We start from the raw sequence: 17,931 nt of genomic DNA on the forward strand, positions 1-17,931 counted from the left end.
TGAAAGATGCTGCCATTCTAGTTTTTTTCCTTTACGTCACTAATCTTTCTTAAACAGGAACTGTCTCAAATAGCGAATTATCAATAATAAAAATAAAACATCTTTATTCACCCGAAACCGGAACGGATTAAGGGGCTTAATCTTGGTACGAGTGGAGGTGGACTGCACGGGATCTATAAACTTTGTATACATTACGTCAAATTTAAATATATGGATGCATACGCTCCCCGTTCCTTCATCCGCACACTGGTTTCATTTGAGCACCCTCTGTTCTTTAAAAACGGATGAAGCGTTCCAAATGGTGGATGGAAAACAGCACAACATTTCGGCTCAATAAACAGCACACTACATAATGCCACAAACTCATAACCTCTTGTGTTTCTGTTCACCCTTCCGCATTGATTGAACCAAACAGGGCGTCTGCTGGGAACCTGACTAGACTGCAGGGCGGGGCAGGCAAAGACCTTCAAGGAGGATGTGAGCAGATGCCCTCTTTGAAGAAAGAAAGCCTCGGTCAGGAGAAAAAACGAGTGACAAATTGTACCATCAATCTATCATTCACCATCTCGTCATCATCAAACGGTAGTCTAATTTCAGTATACCGGGTTTACTGAAAGCGCATAAAACATCTCAATCACAAACCCACAAAATGGTGAAAGAAAAAGGGGGCTCCTTACCAAAATTTAAATTTTATATATTTACATACGACCGTGAGGCTTGGCAATCAGCAAATAATTCTCGGGCGAAATGGTTGAGGGAACGTATCTGACGAGCTGCGTATTCAAGCCTCGTTTCCTTAACCACAACAACCTCCCCATGTCAATCATGCGCTTGCATTTAAAACCCAGCGCTGCCCTTTCAGATGGTTTCATGTCGGTAAGAAATTTTTCTGCTCCGCTTGCGTGCTGGTCACCGTTTTCTCTGTCACTGCACAGAACTTGGAATCAGAAATTCGCCAGTAACCCCAAAAACAGAAAAGTACACCGGCACCAAAGAGGTCCATATTCAAATTAATGACTGCAAAGTTAAATTCATTACATTGACAGTAAATTTGAAGCACAATCAGTAATATCCGATATTTCTGAACCATGATTAGCATCTACTGCCCAGCTGGTAAACCATGTAATGGCATGGAATTGATCCTTTGTTATCCCCAAGTCCAAAAAATATTTCTTATCTGCAGATAACGAAAACAGAAGGCTCACGACTATAAGATAACCTCACATCCCAAAAGAGGGAAGAAGATAGTAAGAGCTATAAACGTTTCAGCTGATGCTCGCTAGGAGTGAAGGATCAGGAAGTTACTTGTATAGTGTTTCCACTGGCATAGATGATGGCAGCATGTAGCGATGGCCAAACCTCCAAAGTTCTTCTTAGCATCGCACTGGTCATTTTTTTCAGGAAAGCAACATCTCAAAGCCAAATCTGCAACAACAACAACAACAAAGACTAATGCGTCCGCATTAACATGATTGATCTTCTCCTCAAAAAAGCATTAGCCATGAATTCATTAGAACATGTGTCTAAATAGCAAAACATAACCTGTTGCAGCCCCACATAGATGTTTACCAATCGCCAGAAAAGGAACTCCTTCCAAAGACTCCACCGCGTTTAAATCCAAATCTTCAACTGCAAAAGTTGGTTTTTACAATGTTGCAAGATCCATAACTTCAAAATCAGCAGCTTAAGCATATGTAATACATATAGGAGCATCCTAGCCTCGAAATAAGTGAGGCAGTGATGCAAATTTCAAATAAACAAGATATGACAAGATATGTGAATAAAAGAATCATCTTAGGCATCAGATATCTTGCAAAATTCAACGCATTCTTAAAGATGCTAAAATTTTGAAAATCGGCGCAGAACATATAAACAATTCAATAATGCATACATGAATTGTGATTTTTTTTTTAACACAAGTTTGAGATGGGCCCAAACCAAGAAGAGCTTTAGTTTAGTCTAAATGCAGCTAGGATCATACACAACAGACCAAGGAACTTGTGCTCTGTGGATTAGAATTAACAAAAAGAAGCAAAACTAAAATACAAAGCTAAATATTAAATATTTCAGATGGCAACCACATATATGAACTTCGCAGTTAGACAACCAAATCTCCTCCTAAAAGAAATGGTTATCTCAATATGCCGCATAACGCTACAAGCATAATTACAGCATATCTTCTGCAGCAACGATTCCAATGAGCCTTACTGTCAATCCTCAAACGCTCTAACACCAAGCCCTCATTCTGTCGCAAGGATCGATCAGCCTAGAAATAATAGTGGCGTGATATAAACAGTGAATAAACTAATATTGCTCTGCACGACAAAGTATACAAGTAAATGAACTCTTTATGAAATCAGACACACGTGAACCTCTTCAAATTTAGCTATCGTGTCCTACAACTCAGTTAAAGCACTTGCGAGGCTAACCTTCAGCTTGTAAGATTTTCTCTCAACAAGGAAAACTCTTTTAATTCCATAACAATCTGCAAGAATTTGTGTCAAGTATCCTCTGCCGGCTCCAAACTCGATCACCGCAGGGACACTATCCTCCTCCTCCTCCTTGCACTCGGATGGTTGACTTCCAAGAGAACTCTTTAGCACACCAAAAATTTCCAAGTTTCCCAGAATAGATGCCTGTTGCATTACGTGTTTCTCTTGAAACGGCAATTTCCTGCAAACAAACTAAGTTGGAAATCGAACCAGTTCCATAAAACTACATTATACTTCGCCAATAACTACCTCTCCTCAACTGCGGATTCAATCCATCGACTGCAAACCTCTGAAATCTGATATGAGTCTCGAATATCCTTGGAGAACGATTCGTAAACAGATTCGATCTTTCCAATTAAATTTGAGAATTCAATTATACTCATATTATGCACAATATCTCTCTTCATTTCTGAAGAAATGTTATCCAAAGGCATTGTGACGGGCTTGGGCAATACTGAATCACGAACTTTTAACGTTTCCTCATCTTCATTGCCAGCGTTAATGCCTTTTCGATAAAAATGTTGGAGAGACAACGACTGAACTTGTTTCAGCTTCGGGCATCGCTTAACATGCCCTCCCACGTTTTGCTTAAGTACTGAGCTATAAGAGGAAAAAAGGAGCAAGGAAGCGACAATCAGATATTGAGATACAAAAGCAGAACTACAGCGATGGCAGATGTTTGATAGAGCACGTTATACGGAAGAAGTTGTAGATATCTTACTGCGAAGGATCCAAGGGGCAGGGGATCCACTGGCCTTCAGACGTTGAGTTGTGATTGCCGCAGAATCTAACTCAGTAGGAGTGCAGAAGGATTTGAGAAGCCCAGTGAAGTTCCAGGAACCAGAAAAAAAAAAACAGAGAGAATCAAGCTTACATGGAATCTTTGAGACTCGAGTTTGCACAAAATCTGCTTTTCCTGGGAAGCCAGAAATTGCAGCGCTGCTCCATATCGTCCCCTCTCTCGCCTTCGAGCCCTAAATCATGCTTCGGACGGTTTTGCTCCTCCATGCTCAGAGAAGGGAAAATAAAGCACAGTAGTATTTGAGCAGGCGACGCGCACGTCCTTCGCTAATCGCTCAGGTCAGGCGGAGGAGAAGAATGAACAACAGAATGTTTCCGACTTGTTTTCCTTTCTCCGGGCAAGAGAGGCGACTAGATGAATATTATGAGATGTTTTGTTATCCATAACTTTTAGGGAAAATTTCACTGTAGGACCGCACAAGACAATTAATCTTAAAAAGCCCCCAAAACTTTCTGAAACCTCACTGCAAGACCAAAGGGCCAATCTGATATTAATTCTACAAATGAAATGACGCCACTACCCTTAGCATCAGGTGAACCAGTCCACATGTGAACGGACTGATTCCACGTGTGAATATATGTATTTCTTCTGCAAATTGGCTAGTTCCCCGTGCAAATGCGATCTCCCGCACTTGTTCCCTCACAGACACATGCTTTAGGTGAACTAGTTCACATGTGAACGGACTGATTCCACGTATGAATATATGTATTTATTCTGCAAATTGACTAGTTCCCCTTGCAAATGCGCTCTCCCGCACTTGTTCCCTCAAGGAAATAAGTTTCTACTAGGGGCAGTGGCGTCATTTCGTTTGTGAAATTAATATCAGATTAGCCCCTTGGTCCTGCAGTGAGGTTTCAAAAAGTTTTGAGGGCTCTTTGAGATTAATTGTCTTCTGCGGTCCTACAGTGAAATTTTCCCAAAAATCTATTTCATGAGTTTTAATTTGATTTTATCTTAACATTTAATGTGCTTTTTTAATTTTGTTATTAATCGTATTTTCTCTTTTTTTCCACAAGCTTTCCCGTCATATATTTTTGTCATTTTTTTCTCATTTATTATAATGTTTAAGAATAAAAATATATTTATAACTTATTTATTGTTTAAAATAAATTTTAATTGATTTTTGTTTATATACAAATTTAATTATTTTATGCTTATAATAAATCTATGAGAGATTAATATTTCATTTAAAATGTTTTAGGAAAAACAATGATTTATGTATGATTTTACCCCATCTTAATTATAGGGCGACCTTAATTGATCTCAAATGCTTTGAGATGCTAGTTAAGTTCTTTTTTTCCGTCAAACTCGAGGTATCCACTATCAAGCAGCAGTAACTAGTTTTCTTGCGCCATGAACTTTTTCAATGAGTTTTAATACTTCTTGTTAAGAAACCCTCTCCATACGCGTTAATTTCTTTTAATATTCTTCTTGATTTTTTTTTGGGCCAAATTCTGCTTAATTAACTGCATCGAGTTGTTGACAACTCATGCTTATAATATGAACAAAAACAGTTTGGCCAAAAATATGAACAAAAAAATTGAGCACCCAGACGAATGCTTGACAAAGAGGTGTTTGAATAACTTCATAATCACTTTTTAGAAATACTTTTTCTTAAATCGAGGTAAACTTCTCTACATATTTACTTAGTATATTTTAAAAACACTTTTGAAACTATGATTTTGTTCTTACTCAAATACTCTTAAAGAATGAGACTATTTTCCCTCCCTTAGCATGGTTCTTATTCGCAAATATATTTGAAAAAAAGGAAGAACCTCATTTTAGCTTCGAACTCATACTCAGTTGCTCACAGAAAAACATGGGGCTTTCTTGTTCTTCACACATGGATTTTTGGCAATTTATAGTCTCTATATCTTCATCCGGTCCAGATAGTTTTTCAAATCTGGCCCACAAATATTTAAAGAAAAAAGAAGGCAGAAGCCAGCTGTTGCTATTAGTCACGGGGGCTATTTCGTAATCACAACAAGAGCCCCTACGCCGCCACCTCGCAACAAAACCCTAAAACTCACAGTCTCCTTCATCTCTTTCTCTAACTTTCGCCGAAGCCCGGGGGTTATAATCCCAGTCACCTGACAGGCACCATCATCTTCTATCTGCATCCGAAGATGCAGATCTTTGTGAAAACCCTCACAGGTAAGACGATAACCTTAGAGGTTGAGTCGTCTGATACAATTGATAATGTGAAGGCCAAGATCCAAGACAAGGAGGGCATTCCTCCGGACCAACAACGCCTCATCTTCGCTGGCAAGCAACTCGAGGATGGACGAACTCTTGCTGACTACAACATCCAGAAGGAGTCTACCCTCCACCTTGTTCTTCGCCTCCGTGGTGGTGCCAAGAAGCGTAAGAAGAAGACTTACACAAAGCCCAAGAAAATTAAGCACAAGAAGAAGAAGGTGAAGCTCGCTCTCTTACAGTTTTACAAAGTCGATGATTCTGGGAAGGTTCAGAGGCTGAGGAAGGAGTGCCCGAACGCGGAATGCGGAGCTGGCACCTTTATGGCCAATCATTTTGATAGGCACTACTGCGGTAAGTGCGGTCTCACCTATGTTTACCAGAAAGCCGGCGGTGACTGAGCGAAATTATGAAGCGAATCTCGTCCCTCTATTATATGTTCTATTTGTGACTAAACCGATTTTCAGAGATTATCTTAATTTATGTTTGATAATATGTGGAGTGCTCGAAAGGATTTTCATCTATAAATTACGAAACTCGTAGTATTTGTGGTTTTAAATTTTACTTCCTCATTAGCATTTTACCGGGCTATCATTTGGTTTTGGTTTTTCAGCCTCAAGCGAACTTTATTTTACCTTCGCATGACCGATTTCCTTTCCTATATAAATGATGCACTTGGATTCATTCAAAAAAAAAAAATGACGCAATTGGCAATTGGAATCCGGTTATGGTGTATTATGCATGCTATGTCTTTTTTCCATGTACTATGACTTCTTTTCACACCTATGACATTATGGATAGAAGGCACAAGATATGTTGCGGCATAGCTGTTTCTGATTGTGCATTGAATTCCCATTGTTGTTCTATGAGAATGATTTATTGAATAGAAGGTTTTGCATGCGAAACACTTGTAAATTTGTCCGAGATATGCCAACAACATCAGATACCCAAGGTTTCTTCTGTGATGCACGGATTAGATTGCGTTGCTTTTAGCGTCACCCAAAATTTTTGTTTAAGCATTCCGATGGCTTTCATACTGACTCGAAGGGATATTTATGTCACTGCTTGCCTTTTTCTATATTGTTATGCAAATGAGCAGTAGTCATTCATCATTCTGGGCTTTTTGGTATGTTATGAATTGGCGTATCCTGTTTTGAAAGATGGGGTGATGCCCACTGATTCCAAACTGCACGCATCAACATTAATGGCATACTTGCCTCTAAATGTGTACTTTTTTTTGCCCTTGTTGGATTACTCTGTTATTTATAATGTTGATTTGTTAGACCTACATATTTACTGACCTGAATAGAGGGATACGACCAAACGTGGAGTCAAAATGAATTTTTAAGCAGCGTGGTGTAAACTGTAAGGTAATTGTGCTCTTCATTCTTTCATGTTGATGTTTTTGCGCTAGTGTTATGTTTTGTGTTTCTTTCTTGACTAACTGTGAATGAGGTGAAGTCGCATCTTAAGCTGTTTTGACGTTTAAAATCAAGTAAGGCGAAGTGTGTAGGTTTGGTCCATTTGTACACCATTCAAAACCTATCCTGCCCTTTGAGCCAGTGACCCACACCACTGCACATTATATCATCGCCATCTCTCTTTTCGACTGGGGCACCAAAATTATTGCAAGCAACTTGTCTTGTCATGGCCTCCATTGTTTCCTTTTTCTCGATCTCGCGTACTGATCTTGAGAAAGGAACAGTTTTAATCCTCAGTATTGCTGCAGCACCTCCCACGTCGTTCCCCTTTAATCTGGTACAATTCAATTCCATGCCTCCTCCTAATGGCATGATCACCACCGTGCGCCGCTTTTTGCCTTCCTGAGCTTTGTTTCGTCCGTCTCCCTTCACCATTGTAATCGTCACGGACATCTTAGAAGTCTTGGGTGAGATTTGACATAACTGCGGAACGATAGGAGAAACGTAAAAGCAGATAATCCAAGGTGTGATTTTAGGGGACGGCCTGAACGTTCATCTCAAGCACAAGGCTTCATGTCGTGATAATATTCTTCATTGACTGAAAGCAATTGCTTTATGCACGACCGTTTAACATACGATTGAAGACTTTCACGATGACATTTGCCTTTCCTAGGTGTTTGGTCGCACTATATTATATCGACTCATGCTGTGTCAGTTTCAATCAATCTTGTAAATTTAATCGAGCCTCCTTTGCCCTAGACTTGGTTACTGGATGGGAATTAAAAAACGTACATGACAAGATAATTCGACTCTCTGGACGACATCCACACCACATCTTCTTCTTCCTGGATTAACCGTCAATTATAACTTATTCTTAACTTGAATATGGTAGACATCAAGTGTGGACCGTGTGGACGTCCCCTTTGAGCCGTTGGGATTTATTTGAATATTTTAAATTTTATTTTTGACAAAATGCAATGCAACATGCTTATTTATTAACTGCGAAATCAGATTTAAAAATTAAAGTTACGAAAGATATGCATGTTATGCATTGGATTGTTTTTGGAAGAAAGTCAACCCTATTCCACAGCTGTGATATTCTCTTCATTGAACGGAAGAGCTGGTGTCGGATCCAATGCATAAATGTTCGTGAACATAGTTTTCTGAATAATATTTACACCCAACTTCACGAAACTGCTACTCGCACTGCATTGTTGGCTGTCAACATTGTATCTGAGGCGCTTCTTTCTTGTCCTTATTAAAAGCTCGTTTGACTATTATTTTAATCCTAAATATAAAATTTCAATTCACTATTACTCTCATATTTGCTTGTTTTAAGATAATTTTTCTAATAATAGTAGTTTTAACTAATATATTTGATTAGTAAGCATGTTTTAGAAAAGACAATATATATTTATTACAAATAACTAAATTAATTTTCTTAATCTACTCAAATTAGTCAGTTAGTTTTTATATTAAAGACTGGAGGTAGTATTACTGTATAAAATGTTCTAAGCAGTTTCAGCCTTTTAAACGATATTAGTTGAAGTTCAAGAAGGTTCAGCATTAACCAAAGGGAAGTTTATATAATATCATGTGGAGGAGAGGAAGATAGCTCGATTCAGCTACATTTTAGAAGCTCACGTGTTTCTTCCGCAAGTTATGGGTTGACAATCGACAATTGATCAATAATATAGTTTGTGCGCGCGCGCGCGTGCTTGGGGGGTAAGAGTCAAGTAATCACCGCTAGATTCAGCAGCGGCCTCATTATTAATTTTTGAGGGCATGTGACTCAAGCGCAAGTTCTTGTTCTTTTTCCAAATGCCAAATATTCATCTTCTGTTTCGACTTAGATTGTATAAGAATCGTACTGAGGATTTATTTTTCAACAGAGGGAAGAAACTCTGGATAATTTCAGAGTTGGGAATGGGAAGATTGGGAGGTCTGAGTAAGCAGGACACATGGATTCAGACCGACCGTATAAACTACGTGATTTGTCTCCCTTGTAGCATGTAGTAACATATGTTCCCAATGTTTTTGCCATTAAAATAACCTTCGACCACATGACCATGGTCTCCTTCTGGTCTGGCTGTCGCATGACAGTGAAATTGAAAAGCATGCACGTGATGATCCTTCCCTTCCAAGTCATGGGAATATTTGAGCAACTTGATTTCATTTTCAACAGTATATATCCACTCATATGATCTTTAGCGGCCGACGTCTTTCAGGTAAAGATGGCAATTTTGACTTACTAATTATCGCCAATAGCCAGCGGCCGATGGATGCTAGATCCATTCAGGTTCCCAAATCATCAAGTGGAGCTCTAGACTAAGCGATAGTGACAAATCAGACCCAAGAAGAATAAAGAACCAAAATCGAATACCGTGACCATCTAAGAACATAGATAAAACCCAAGTAAAATGAGTAGCAGAAAATAAAGATGGTTGAATTTGTGAAGAGGGGAATAGAAAAGGAGAGACATGACGTATTCATTAATATTTTGGAGAAGTTCACATGAGAAGTGGCAGTGACGTACGATTGAGACTGAAACACAAATTAAGGCAATTTGGTCCCAACTTGAAAGAGAATTGAAAGGAAAAATGATGAGCAATAAATTACAGGCTTCAGGGCAAGCCATAGCCGCCATAGCAAAAATAGGAGGCATCAGATGGGAGAAAAACTATGTTTAACCACAGAGAAGCCACCATCAACCACCAAGTTGTGTCCACTGATGTAAACAGAATCATCAGAAGCAAGAAACAAAGCTGCTTCTGCAACATGCCTTGCCTTTAACACAATCCCCTTGAGATTAGCCTGGGAAGAGCTATTAGCCTCAACTTGATGGGGTTCAAGATTGAAGGTCGAACATGCAAGAGGCGTGGCAACTCCAAAAGGGGACACACAGTTTACTCTAATCCCATAAGCCCCAAGCTCACTACATGCGGACCGTACGAGTCCAACAAGAGCATGCTTCGATATGGTGTAAGCATGAGGCCCCGTTCCTCCAACACAAGCTGCCACGCTGGCGGTGCAAATGATGGATCCGCGGATGTTCCTTGCGACCATAGTACGAGCAGCATGTTTGATCGTCGCAGCCACACCACGAACATTTGTGGCCACGGTGCTGTCGAAATCATTCAGATCAAGATCCAGGATTCCGGATAACGATCCAAGTATTCCAGCGTTACTGAACAGGATATCTAAGCTTCCGTATTTTTGCACAGCGTAGTTTACTGTTTCCTCCACCTGCTGTTCATCTCTGACATCGCAGTGATGGTAACTCACTCTGTCTGATCCTATGGAGGCGGCGACTTGAAGACCCAGTTCGTCTTGAACGTCTGCTGCTACTACGAAGGCACCGTTTTCAACGAAAAGTCTCACCGTCTCTTCCCCGATCCCACTGGCAGCGCCGGTGACGAGGGCCACCTTACCCTCCAACCTATCCGAGTTCATAGAAGGAGTAAAGACAGAATATAATCAGTTACGTGGAGACGGATCTGATCGAGGGATGAAGGTGATGAAAACCCTTTACCTTGGCTTCGGCATCTGCAGTGAGCTCCCAGGAAGCATCCTTGATTCATGAGCTCCCCAAACCCTGCAGACAAAAGCTCATGGAAATGACATTTATATTTCCTACCCAGTGCCTCCAAATTTAAAAAGGAATTATGACCAGTTGACGTAGAACGACAAAAAAGTTCTGCCATGACAACATGGTACTCCTATGGATTTGATTTAAGGAAGTTAGTATGTGACATGTATCCATGTAATTTAGAGATATGCTTAGCAGCCTATATTAGTATTTTAGTATTCATATCAGCTAGCGTAACCCTAGTTGGACTACCTGTAATAGCTCAGACTTGTTTTATTATCTTGAGTTTTATTATTTTCGTTCGGAGTGATGTATCTATGTATATATATATATATATATATATATAAAAGATGGCTGTTGAAATTTTTATTTCATGTGCATATGATATACTATAGGGGACCATCTAAAAATCAAACTAGGTCTGCGGCATATTCAATTCATTACCATACTGTTTCGGATCACGTGTCCCGGCCTCAATGCAGTGACGGCTTGGGTCCTCCAAACCCACCTGTTTACTTCCCTTATTAAGCTTCATTAGTAAGTTAGTAGCCTTTGAAAATGCAATGTCATCTCCGATGAGTTTTTAAAATTAATACAGCCGATCTGCAAACGGTCAGGCATTTCGAGTCGAGGTTAGACATCACCTATTTGCCTCGCTTTAATACTTGTTATTGCTTTAACCATGGAGGCTTGCTTTGTTGTGGCTGACTTGCTCGAATTCTTACGAAAACTCTGAACGTCTCCGCGCATAAATGGGCCTCATGTTGGAGCTTGATGCAACGATGCTTACTAATTGGGCTGTGCTAAAGTTCAGCTCTGCATTCCAAATGGGAAGTCGATGTTCATTCTGCCTTGAGGAGCAAGCGCTGGGATGCTTATAGATTAGAAACGGCGAATGCTATCGTTAGCTGCCTAGATACTACTATTAACATTAGTTTTTATTGGGGATTGGTAAAAGACCACTGGATTGTTAGCGGATGAGAATAGGCAGGTGTGTTTTTAATCAAATATCAGAGATAGTGAAGGGCGAAAGCCTACGCGAGGCAGTCACGTCACCCAATGGCGACTTGGCGGAGAAAGGGGAATAAAATGCGGAAAAGTGGACACTATGATTTGCGGGTGTGCTTGAAAACTCCGAGGCATGCTTGCTGCATTAATTGTTGCCCGCTCCCACAGTTTTTGCTTGCCCCAGACTGTTCTAATTTTGACCACTGGCAGGTGACAACACCACACTCAAGTTCAACATTGGACGATCCTAACACATCGTGATGCTCAATCACTCAATTTCTTACACACTTTCCGTGGCTTTCTCGTACTATTAACGGAGAACCAAGCAGAATTCTGCTGTCCCCCGAAACTCAGCACCCTCATTTGTCTGTCATTTTCTTCGCTGATGTTGCGATCATACAAGAATCATGCTTTGGACACAATAAAGGATACGGCCATCACGCAATAAGTCTGCTCTGAAACCCCCAGACCCAGTCAGAAACGCTTCATGGCCTTGCAGATGACAACGACGCTTAGCATCTGAGGGCCTCTACTTTCCAAGAATGGGGCCAACAACGAGAGGCGTCATGGACGACACCTCCGTGGTAATCACGCAGCTGCTTGCCGAGGTTCTTTTTCCTTCCAAACAGATTCCATTCCTTCGACTTTGACACGAAGGAGCCCTAATTCTGACTTTCCAAGCCGCTGCTCTTTTTCACTTCTTGGTTGACCTTTCATGTGTCAAGGAGTCATGTATCACAAATATCCTTCTCCGCTTTGAATTCTAACCCCTTCAGTATTATTATTGTGCCTTCTTTATTTTTTTCCAAAAAAAAAAAAAAACTTCTAAATTGATTTCCTCCTTTTGACTTCTAACACACATTCGACATTCTTGTATTTTTAATTTGCGATTCCTCGACGTTTTCTTCGAAAACATAACTACTCCTGTTCTTTGTGCGAGTGTTACGCACAGGAGCCAAGAGTTTATCAAAGAAAAAAAGAGCCAAGATTCGCCCGACAGTAGCATGGATGAAAAGAATGTTCTAAACAATTCTTTTATTCAACGCAAGAATAATGCTATGAATATAACGATCCATGGTTACAACATACGAGTAATCCAGAACACATGTATTTACACCACTATCATCCTCAGGGCTATATACATAAATCAACCAACCAACCACAAAATGGAAGGCTGCTTTTTCTGCCGTCAAAACTGAAGCAACCAAAAACAGCATAAGTATTAGTATTCTACCCCCAAAAAAAAAAAAGACACTTTTTAGATTAAGCCGCATATTATACATTCAATTACTTGCACTGCCTTCCAACAAGTTCTTCAAGCTACAAAGCGCCTCTGCAGAAAGGCTAAAGCACCTCAATTTCCTCTGACGAGGAGGGGATGGCTCCCTGGGATCAATAGAATTAGAAGAGAAGCACACAACAATCACTGTGAGATTATCAAACGTATTAAGGCGTAGTGCCTCCATGACCAGGTCCCTGGCACAGCGCTCTGGGTCATAATGCCTCCTCAGGCTTCTACGAACAAGGTTGACTGCCTGCTGACTTGTCATGACATCCCAAATTCCATCACAACCTATGATGAGGAACTCATCATCCTCTGTCAGAACCACTTGACGAAACTCAGGCTCCGCAATCAAAGGCGAGGGAGAACCACGAGGAAACTTCATATCCCAGTCCCCAAGGGCTCGAGAAACTGACAAAACCCCATTAAGATAACCATCATCTACACGACCGCCTAATTCCTCAACCCGCCTCCGCTCTGAAGGATAAATAGGCCTGTGATCTTGAGACATGTCAATTGCCTTTCCTTTACGACAGAGAACTGCTCGGCAATCGCCAGCATTGGCCACCATTAGAAGCCTGCAAACAAAAAATCGCGACAGAAATCAGCGGAAGGTTAAGGACCATATACCTTAAACTATGATGCTCGAGAAGCTTTTTATAAACCAAGGGAGCAAGAAATAGAAAACTGCACAAAAGATCAAGTAAAATAGATAATTAGATCAAGCTACGTGGGGCTAGCTCAATTGGTCAAGGTAGTGTGGAATGCGGGTGATGCCTAAAGTTCAACCCATCCTAATGTAACCCAAAAAACAGAACAAACGCATTTTACAAATATAGAGGGGAACCTAGTATGTACTGTATTAATATACCTTCCAAATATGAAGGCAGTAAGAGCCGTGGTCCCTGATGAGTTGCTCACACTGCAATCATCAGCCAAAGCTAAGTCAGCCAAAAGAAATGATTTTCTGAGGGAGTTCTCTGCCTCTTGTAGAAAAACATTATCAACTTCAGATCCCTGGGGGAAGCTAACATCTTCAAAGAAGAATCTCATTAGATTCTTCTGGATATAAGTCGCAGCTTCAGGTCCTCCATGACCATCAAATACCTGATTTATTGATTAAGCCTCACTTAAATTAACAACAGTATCATACAAAAATCAGAAGGCCATGAAAGCTAAAGGTTGAAAAGATACATACCCCATAGAAGGCACTTGGTTCAGGAAATGTATATAGTGATCCCATGTGAGAAGACAAATCATCTATCACTATATGTTCATCTTCCATGTATCTCCGGGGGCCAATGTCAGCAAAACTGCCAGAACGGATGCTGGGGACAAAATGAAGAACAGCAGGATCAACAGCAGTATTTGATATTCCTTCTGCAGCTTTAATATCCTACAAAATAAAAGTTAAATGCAAATTAAACAAGGTGAAAAAGAATACTGAAGGTATTAATGCAAAATTTTGCATTGCTCTGTGTATTTTTTTTTAAAAAAAAACAAGGAAAAAAAAGACTAACGATGCTCTGCAAACCTTATATCTATGATTGATATAAATGGAGTTTGATGCATTTCATGATTGATATAAAACATTTCATAATTAAGCATAGCTTTCCTCCTCTTGCTCTTCAATCTCAGCTTCGCGAGCAGAGGAAACTAATTTACCCATACGGATAATTAAGAACCGCCAGTTAGAGGCTTCAAGTTTGGAAAGGCATGCATAACATGCCCAAACCAAGGCAAGAGACATCGGCATTTGCAGCTGTTCAAGGAACTCGTTCCCTCGCAGAACGAATAAGTAAAGTCCTTGGTACGAATCACGACCACTCTAACATCTACCGACAGCGGGGAAAGCCCATGGTAGCGGACGGGAAATATGCCACGCCTTCAAAGCAATTTCAACCCACACATCTATTCATGGATTAGTTTCAAAGGTACCGATATTCACCAATTGCTGCTAACACTTAACATCTACATAAATATACAGCAGAATCGAATTCAATTCTAGCGTTAAACAAGCTAAATAAGCACCTAATGGGAGAGTCGCCATTCCTGCACTAATCCGGGACAAATCTAAACAAGCATCATCACACTTGGGCATCTTCCCCGACGCTCCGCTCAATAGATGAGCTGATACCTGAACCCTAACCAAAGCGTTCGCATGACGCATGAAGGAATAAACTCTATAGCCCAACCCAATCAGAGAAACCAAGCAAATTCACATGATCAAACGAACTAGTTATCAGAGGGCGGGGGGGTATCTTTCATGACCCACGATGTCATCCAGAAAGAGAAAACAAGCGCAAACAAAAATGAGGAAAGCAAGGGTGTTCGTAATCTCACTTCTTGTGAGCTGAGTAACTCCGCAGACGCCAATGGAGAAGCACGAACACGGTCAAAACTCGGAGGCGTGGCGGCACCGGCATCATCGATCTCACATATATTTGTTCCATTAGGAAAACACTGAACATCCAACGCAGGGGTGCTCTGTTGACGCATAAGGTCTGCTTCGGCCACCATGGCTATAGCTATAGCCTTCCTTCTCTCAAGAAATGATGACGAACAAATGTCGACCAATCGAATTGGGGCGGTAAAGATTATTATAGTTAATGATCTTAAAGCAAGGATGTTCCTTCTCAGGATTTCCAGCGGATTTTTTTCGCGCCTTTCTGATCAAACTGGGGTTGCAAAGAGATCAAGACTTGTCAAAGGCGGGCAGTGGACCGATTATATGTGGCCGCTTGGGCGGACGGCGGACAAGTGGCTACCGGTAAAGTTGTTAGGGTAACGGACACGTGCACTTCTACCCTCCATAGATTCTGATACTGAATCTGAGGAGCGTTCGGCCCGCCCGAGATTGACCGGCACGTGAAGGTTGTGGGCTTGACGCGTGACGCCGTGATCTTTCTACTACCGGGAACGTTGCAAGCGTGAGAGGACGTAAACACCCTTCGGGTATGAGCTGTACATTTGACTTGCGATGCTAATCTCTTGGGGTTGGTGTCGGGCCAGTGGCAATATGGGAAATTCGCTAACAGCCGACGAATAATTTAAGTGACTTTTTTTGGTGCTCATAAGAACAGGTGTCTTGACGCGTATGCGAGGACATATGAAAAGGGCCCTGCAGTGTTTGATAAAACAACAAAAAATAAAGAAGAAGAAGGAGAAGAAATGGAGTTAAAAAATAAGTCAAAGGACTAAATTATCCCTGAGTCGGAGATTAAGAGGGTGTTTGGCAATATGAAAACCATGGTTTCAGAAGCACTTTTCCGTAAAACGAGACAAACTCCTCTATATATTTACTTCGTAAACCGTAAAAGCACTTCTGAAACATGGTTTGGTTTATATCCAAACATCCCTAAAAAACATGACAGCGTTTTGCCCAAATAGGAAGGATGCAGGTGAAGCAATAAAAAATAAATAAATAAATAAATAAAATTAAAAATTGGGCGGGTGCGCTTCTGAAGCAGCCTAACTTCTCCCTTCCAACGTTACTCTCAAGTCTCAATGCATGGCCTCCAGACTCAATTCTCTCTTTTGGCTTTTGAGGGGCATGCCAGTTGGCAACATGGGTTTATTCCCGGTGAAGTTGACGATGCGTCCTCATTCTCTGTGGCAAAGACGGAGAAGAACAACGTGAGCCGGTTAAATCAGGAGAGACAAAAATCATATTGGTACTCCATATCGGTTTTGATTCCAAGGGTGGGCGGGATCGGCAATCCTTTTCCGCTTCCCGATCCCTTCAATCGTCACAAGCCTTTTAGATGTCATTGCCAGAATTTTAGCTGCATTCCTCAGTATATCAAACAGTGGATACCCGATCTTTTGCCGTCTGCCAAACGAAACTCGGTATATCATCGATGGCGTAAAATTAAAATGTGAACTTATACTGCCCGTAAAATACGATGCAGACTATTTTATACTCCCTCCGTTCCTTATTATAAGAGACGAATAACCGAATTACGTTGATAAAAAAAACAGTTAAAATTAGTTAAGAACAATTAATATGTAAAAAGTATAATTTTTTTTCCAAAAATACCCTCATTAATAAGGAGAGAGAACATGAGAGATAACAATGGTAATTTATTAAAAGAAAGAGAAGTGAGAAGGAGAGAGAAGTGTGTTGGAGACAATAAATATGGGTAAAATAGGAAATCAACACAAAAAAATAAGACAACTTTTAAGTGTCTCTTATATATAGGAACATGCCATAAACATCAAATGTCTCTTATAATAAGGAACGGAGGGAGTATTTTGTTTACAATTTCCAAACATCAATTGTCACTCCCTATTGTACGGATCTCATCGGTAGCGTAACTTTTATAAATTTATATAGCATTGATATAATACCTCATCTCATAATTTTACTCTCATTTTGGTTTTGGTTTCTCAAAATTCAAATGATAGGTTTTGGTTCTTCAAAAAGTAAAATGATATAAGTTTTTATTAGATTATAAGAACTTATATTTTAAATAAAAATGAAACTTAAATAACCAAAACTTATATTTTGAAACTTGAAGAACCAAAATCAAAATGAGAACAAACTTAAAGAGTCAAAAATTATAATAACCTATTTATATAATACTATTTCAGATTCTTAATATAAGAGCTAATTGACTAATTTAAGTAGATTAAGAAAATTAGTTTAGTTGGTTATTTATACTATATAAGTGTTATTTTTTTTAAAATACCTTTACTAATCAAGTGTATTAGCTAGAATTACTATTATTACAAATACTATTTAAAAAAAATAAATATGAGAAACAAATTAAAACAAAACAAGATTAAAACACGGGAGGTAGTACATGAGGATGTATGTTTTTTGTGAGACCGGATTTTGGGAAACCTATCATCGTCAACCCAATTTCTCCTCTCCCTTATCTATCATCTGCTCGAATCGTTTCATTTCTCAGCGAAAACCTTGTACAGTAATGAAGCTGTGTGAGGGGGGTTAAACATGGATGCCAAAATAAATCCAGATTCTGGGACTATGGGCAACGGCATCCAATATGGTTGAATAATTTATTTATAATTACAGGGTTTTCAGAAGACGTTACGTAATTACTGAAATATACAATAGCCACAGCTACGCTAAGCAGAGTTCAGGGTTCCATAGAGGAAAGAGATACGATTTTGGTTAC

At 40.0% G+C, this 17,931-nt stretch overlaps 4 protein-coding genes across 5 annotated transcripts; 1 reads left to right on the forward strand and 3 right to left on the reverse strand.

The window, feature by feature from the left end:
* Window positions 1-176: 176 nt before the first annotated feature.
* On the reverse strand, window positions 177-3,622 carry LOC114747336 (tRNA:m(4)X modification enzyme TRM13 homolog). The gene is made up of 10 exons (XM_028935656.1): window positions 3,367-3,622; window positions 3,214-3,279; window positions 2,742-3,092; window positions 2,430-2,673; window positions 2,209-2,266; window positions 1,543-1,629; window positions 1,306-1,425; window positions 1,039-1,177; window positions 678-927; window positions 177-490 (listed from the first exon to the last, which is right to left on the reverse strand). The coding sequence occupies exons 1-9, from the start codon at window positions 3,498-3,500 to the stop codon at window positions 699-701; spliced, it is 1,428 nt and encodes a 475-aa protein (XP_028791489.1). The 5' UTR covers window positions 3,501-3,622; the 3' UTR covers window positions 177-490; window positions 678-698.
* A 1,730-nt stretch (window positions 3,623-5,352) lies between these two features.
* On the forward strand, window positions 5,353-6,073 carry LOC114747334 (ubiquitin-40S ribosomal protein S27a). Its single transcript, XM_028935654.1, has one exon. The coding sequence runs from the start codon at window positions 5,421-5,423 to the stop codon at window positions 5,889-5,891; it is 471 nt and encodes a 156-aa protein (XP_028791487.1). The 5' UTR covers window positions 5,353-5,420; the 3' UTR covers window positions 5,892-6,073.
* A 3,242-nt stretch (window positions 6,074-9,315) lies between these two features.
* Window positions 9,316-11,163, reverse strand: LOC114747333 (short-chain dehydrogenase reductase 3b-like). Of its 2 annotated transcripts, XM_028935653.1 has the most exons (3): window positions 11,145-11,163; window positions 10,444-10,506; window positions 9,316-10,350 (listed from the first exon to the last, which is right to left on the reverse strand). In XM_028935653.1, exons 2-3 carry the CDS (start codon window positions 10,479-10,481, stop codon window positions 9,576-9,578), a joined length of 813 nt encoding a protein of 270 aa, XP_028791486.1. In that variant the 5' UTR covers window positions 10,482-10,506; window positions 11,145-11,163; the 3' UTR covers window positions 9,316-9,575. The 2 variants fall into 2 exon arrangements, with proteins under 2 accessions (XP_028791486.1, XP_028791485.1); XM_028935652.1 differs by lacking the exon at window positions 11,145-11,163 and having other exon boundaries at window positions 10,444-10,549.
* Window positions 11,164-12,517: 1,354 nt separating this feature from the next.
* On the reverse strand, window positions 12,518-15,482 carry LOC114747300 (probable protein phosphatase 2C 49). Its single transcript, XM_028935613.1, has 4 exons — window positions 15,134-15,482; window positions 13,989-14,186; window positions 13,662-13,897; window positions 12,518-13,368 (listed from the first exon to the last, which is right to left on the reverse strand). The coding sequence occupies exons 1-4, from the start codon at window positions 15,308-15,310 to the stop codon at window positions 12,792-12,794; spliced, it is 1,188 nt and encodes a 395-aa protein (XP_028791446.1). The 5' UTR covers window positions 15,311-15,482; the 3' UTR covers window positions 12,518-12,791.
* Between the last annotated feature and the right edge of the window lie 2,449 nt (window positions 15,483-17,931).

Source organism: Neltuma alba, unplaced genomic scaffold (genome assembly GCF_004799145.2).
Source record: "Neltuma alba isolate B1F8T4 unplaced genomic scaffold, ASM479914v2 tig00005275_pilon, whole genome shotgun sequence".
Lineage (NCBI taxonomy): Eukaryota > Viridiplantae > Streptophyta > Magnoliopsida > Fabales > Fabaceae > Neltuma > Neltuma alba.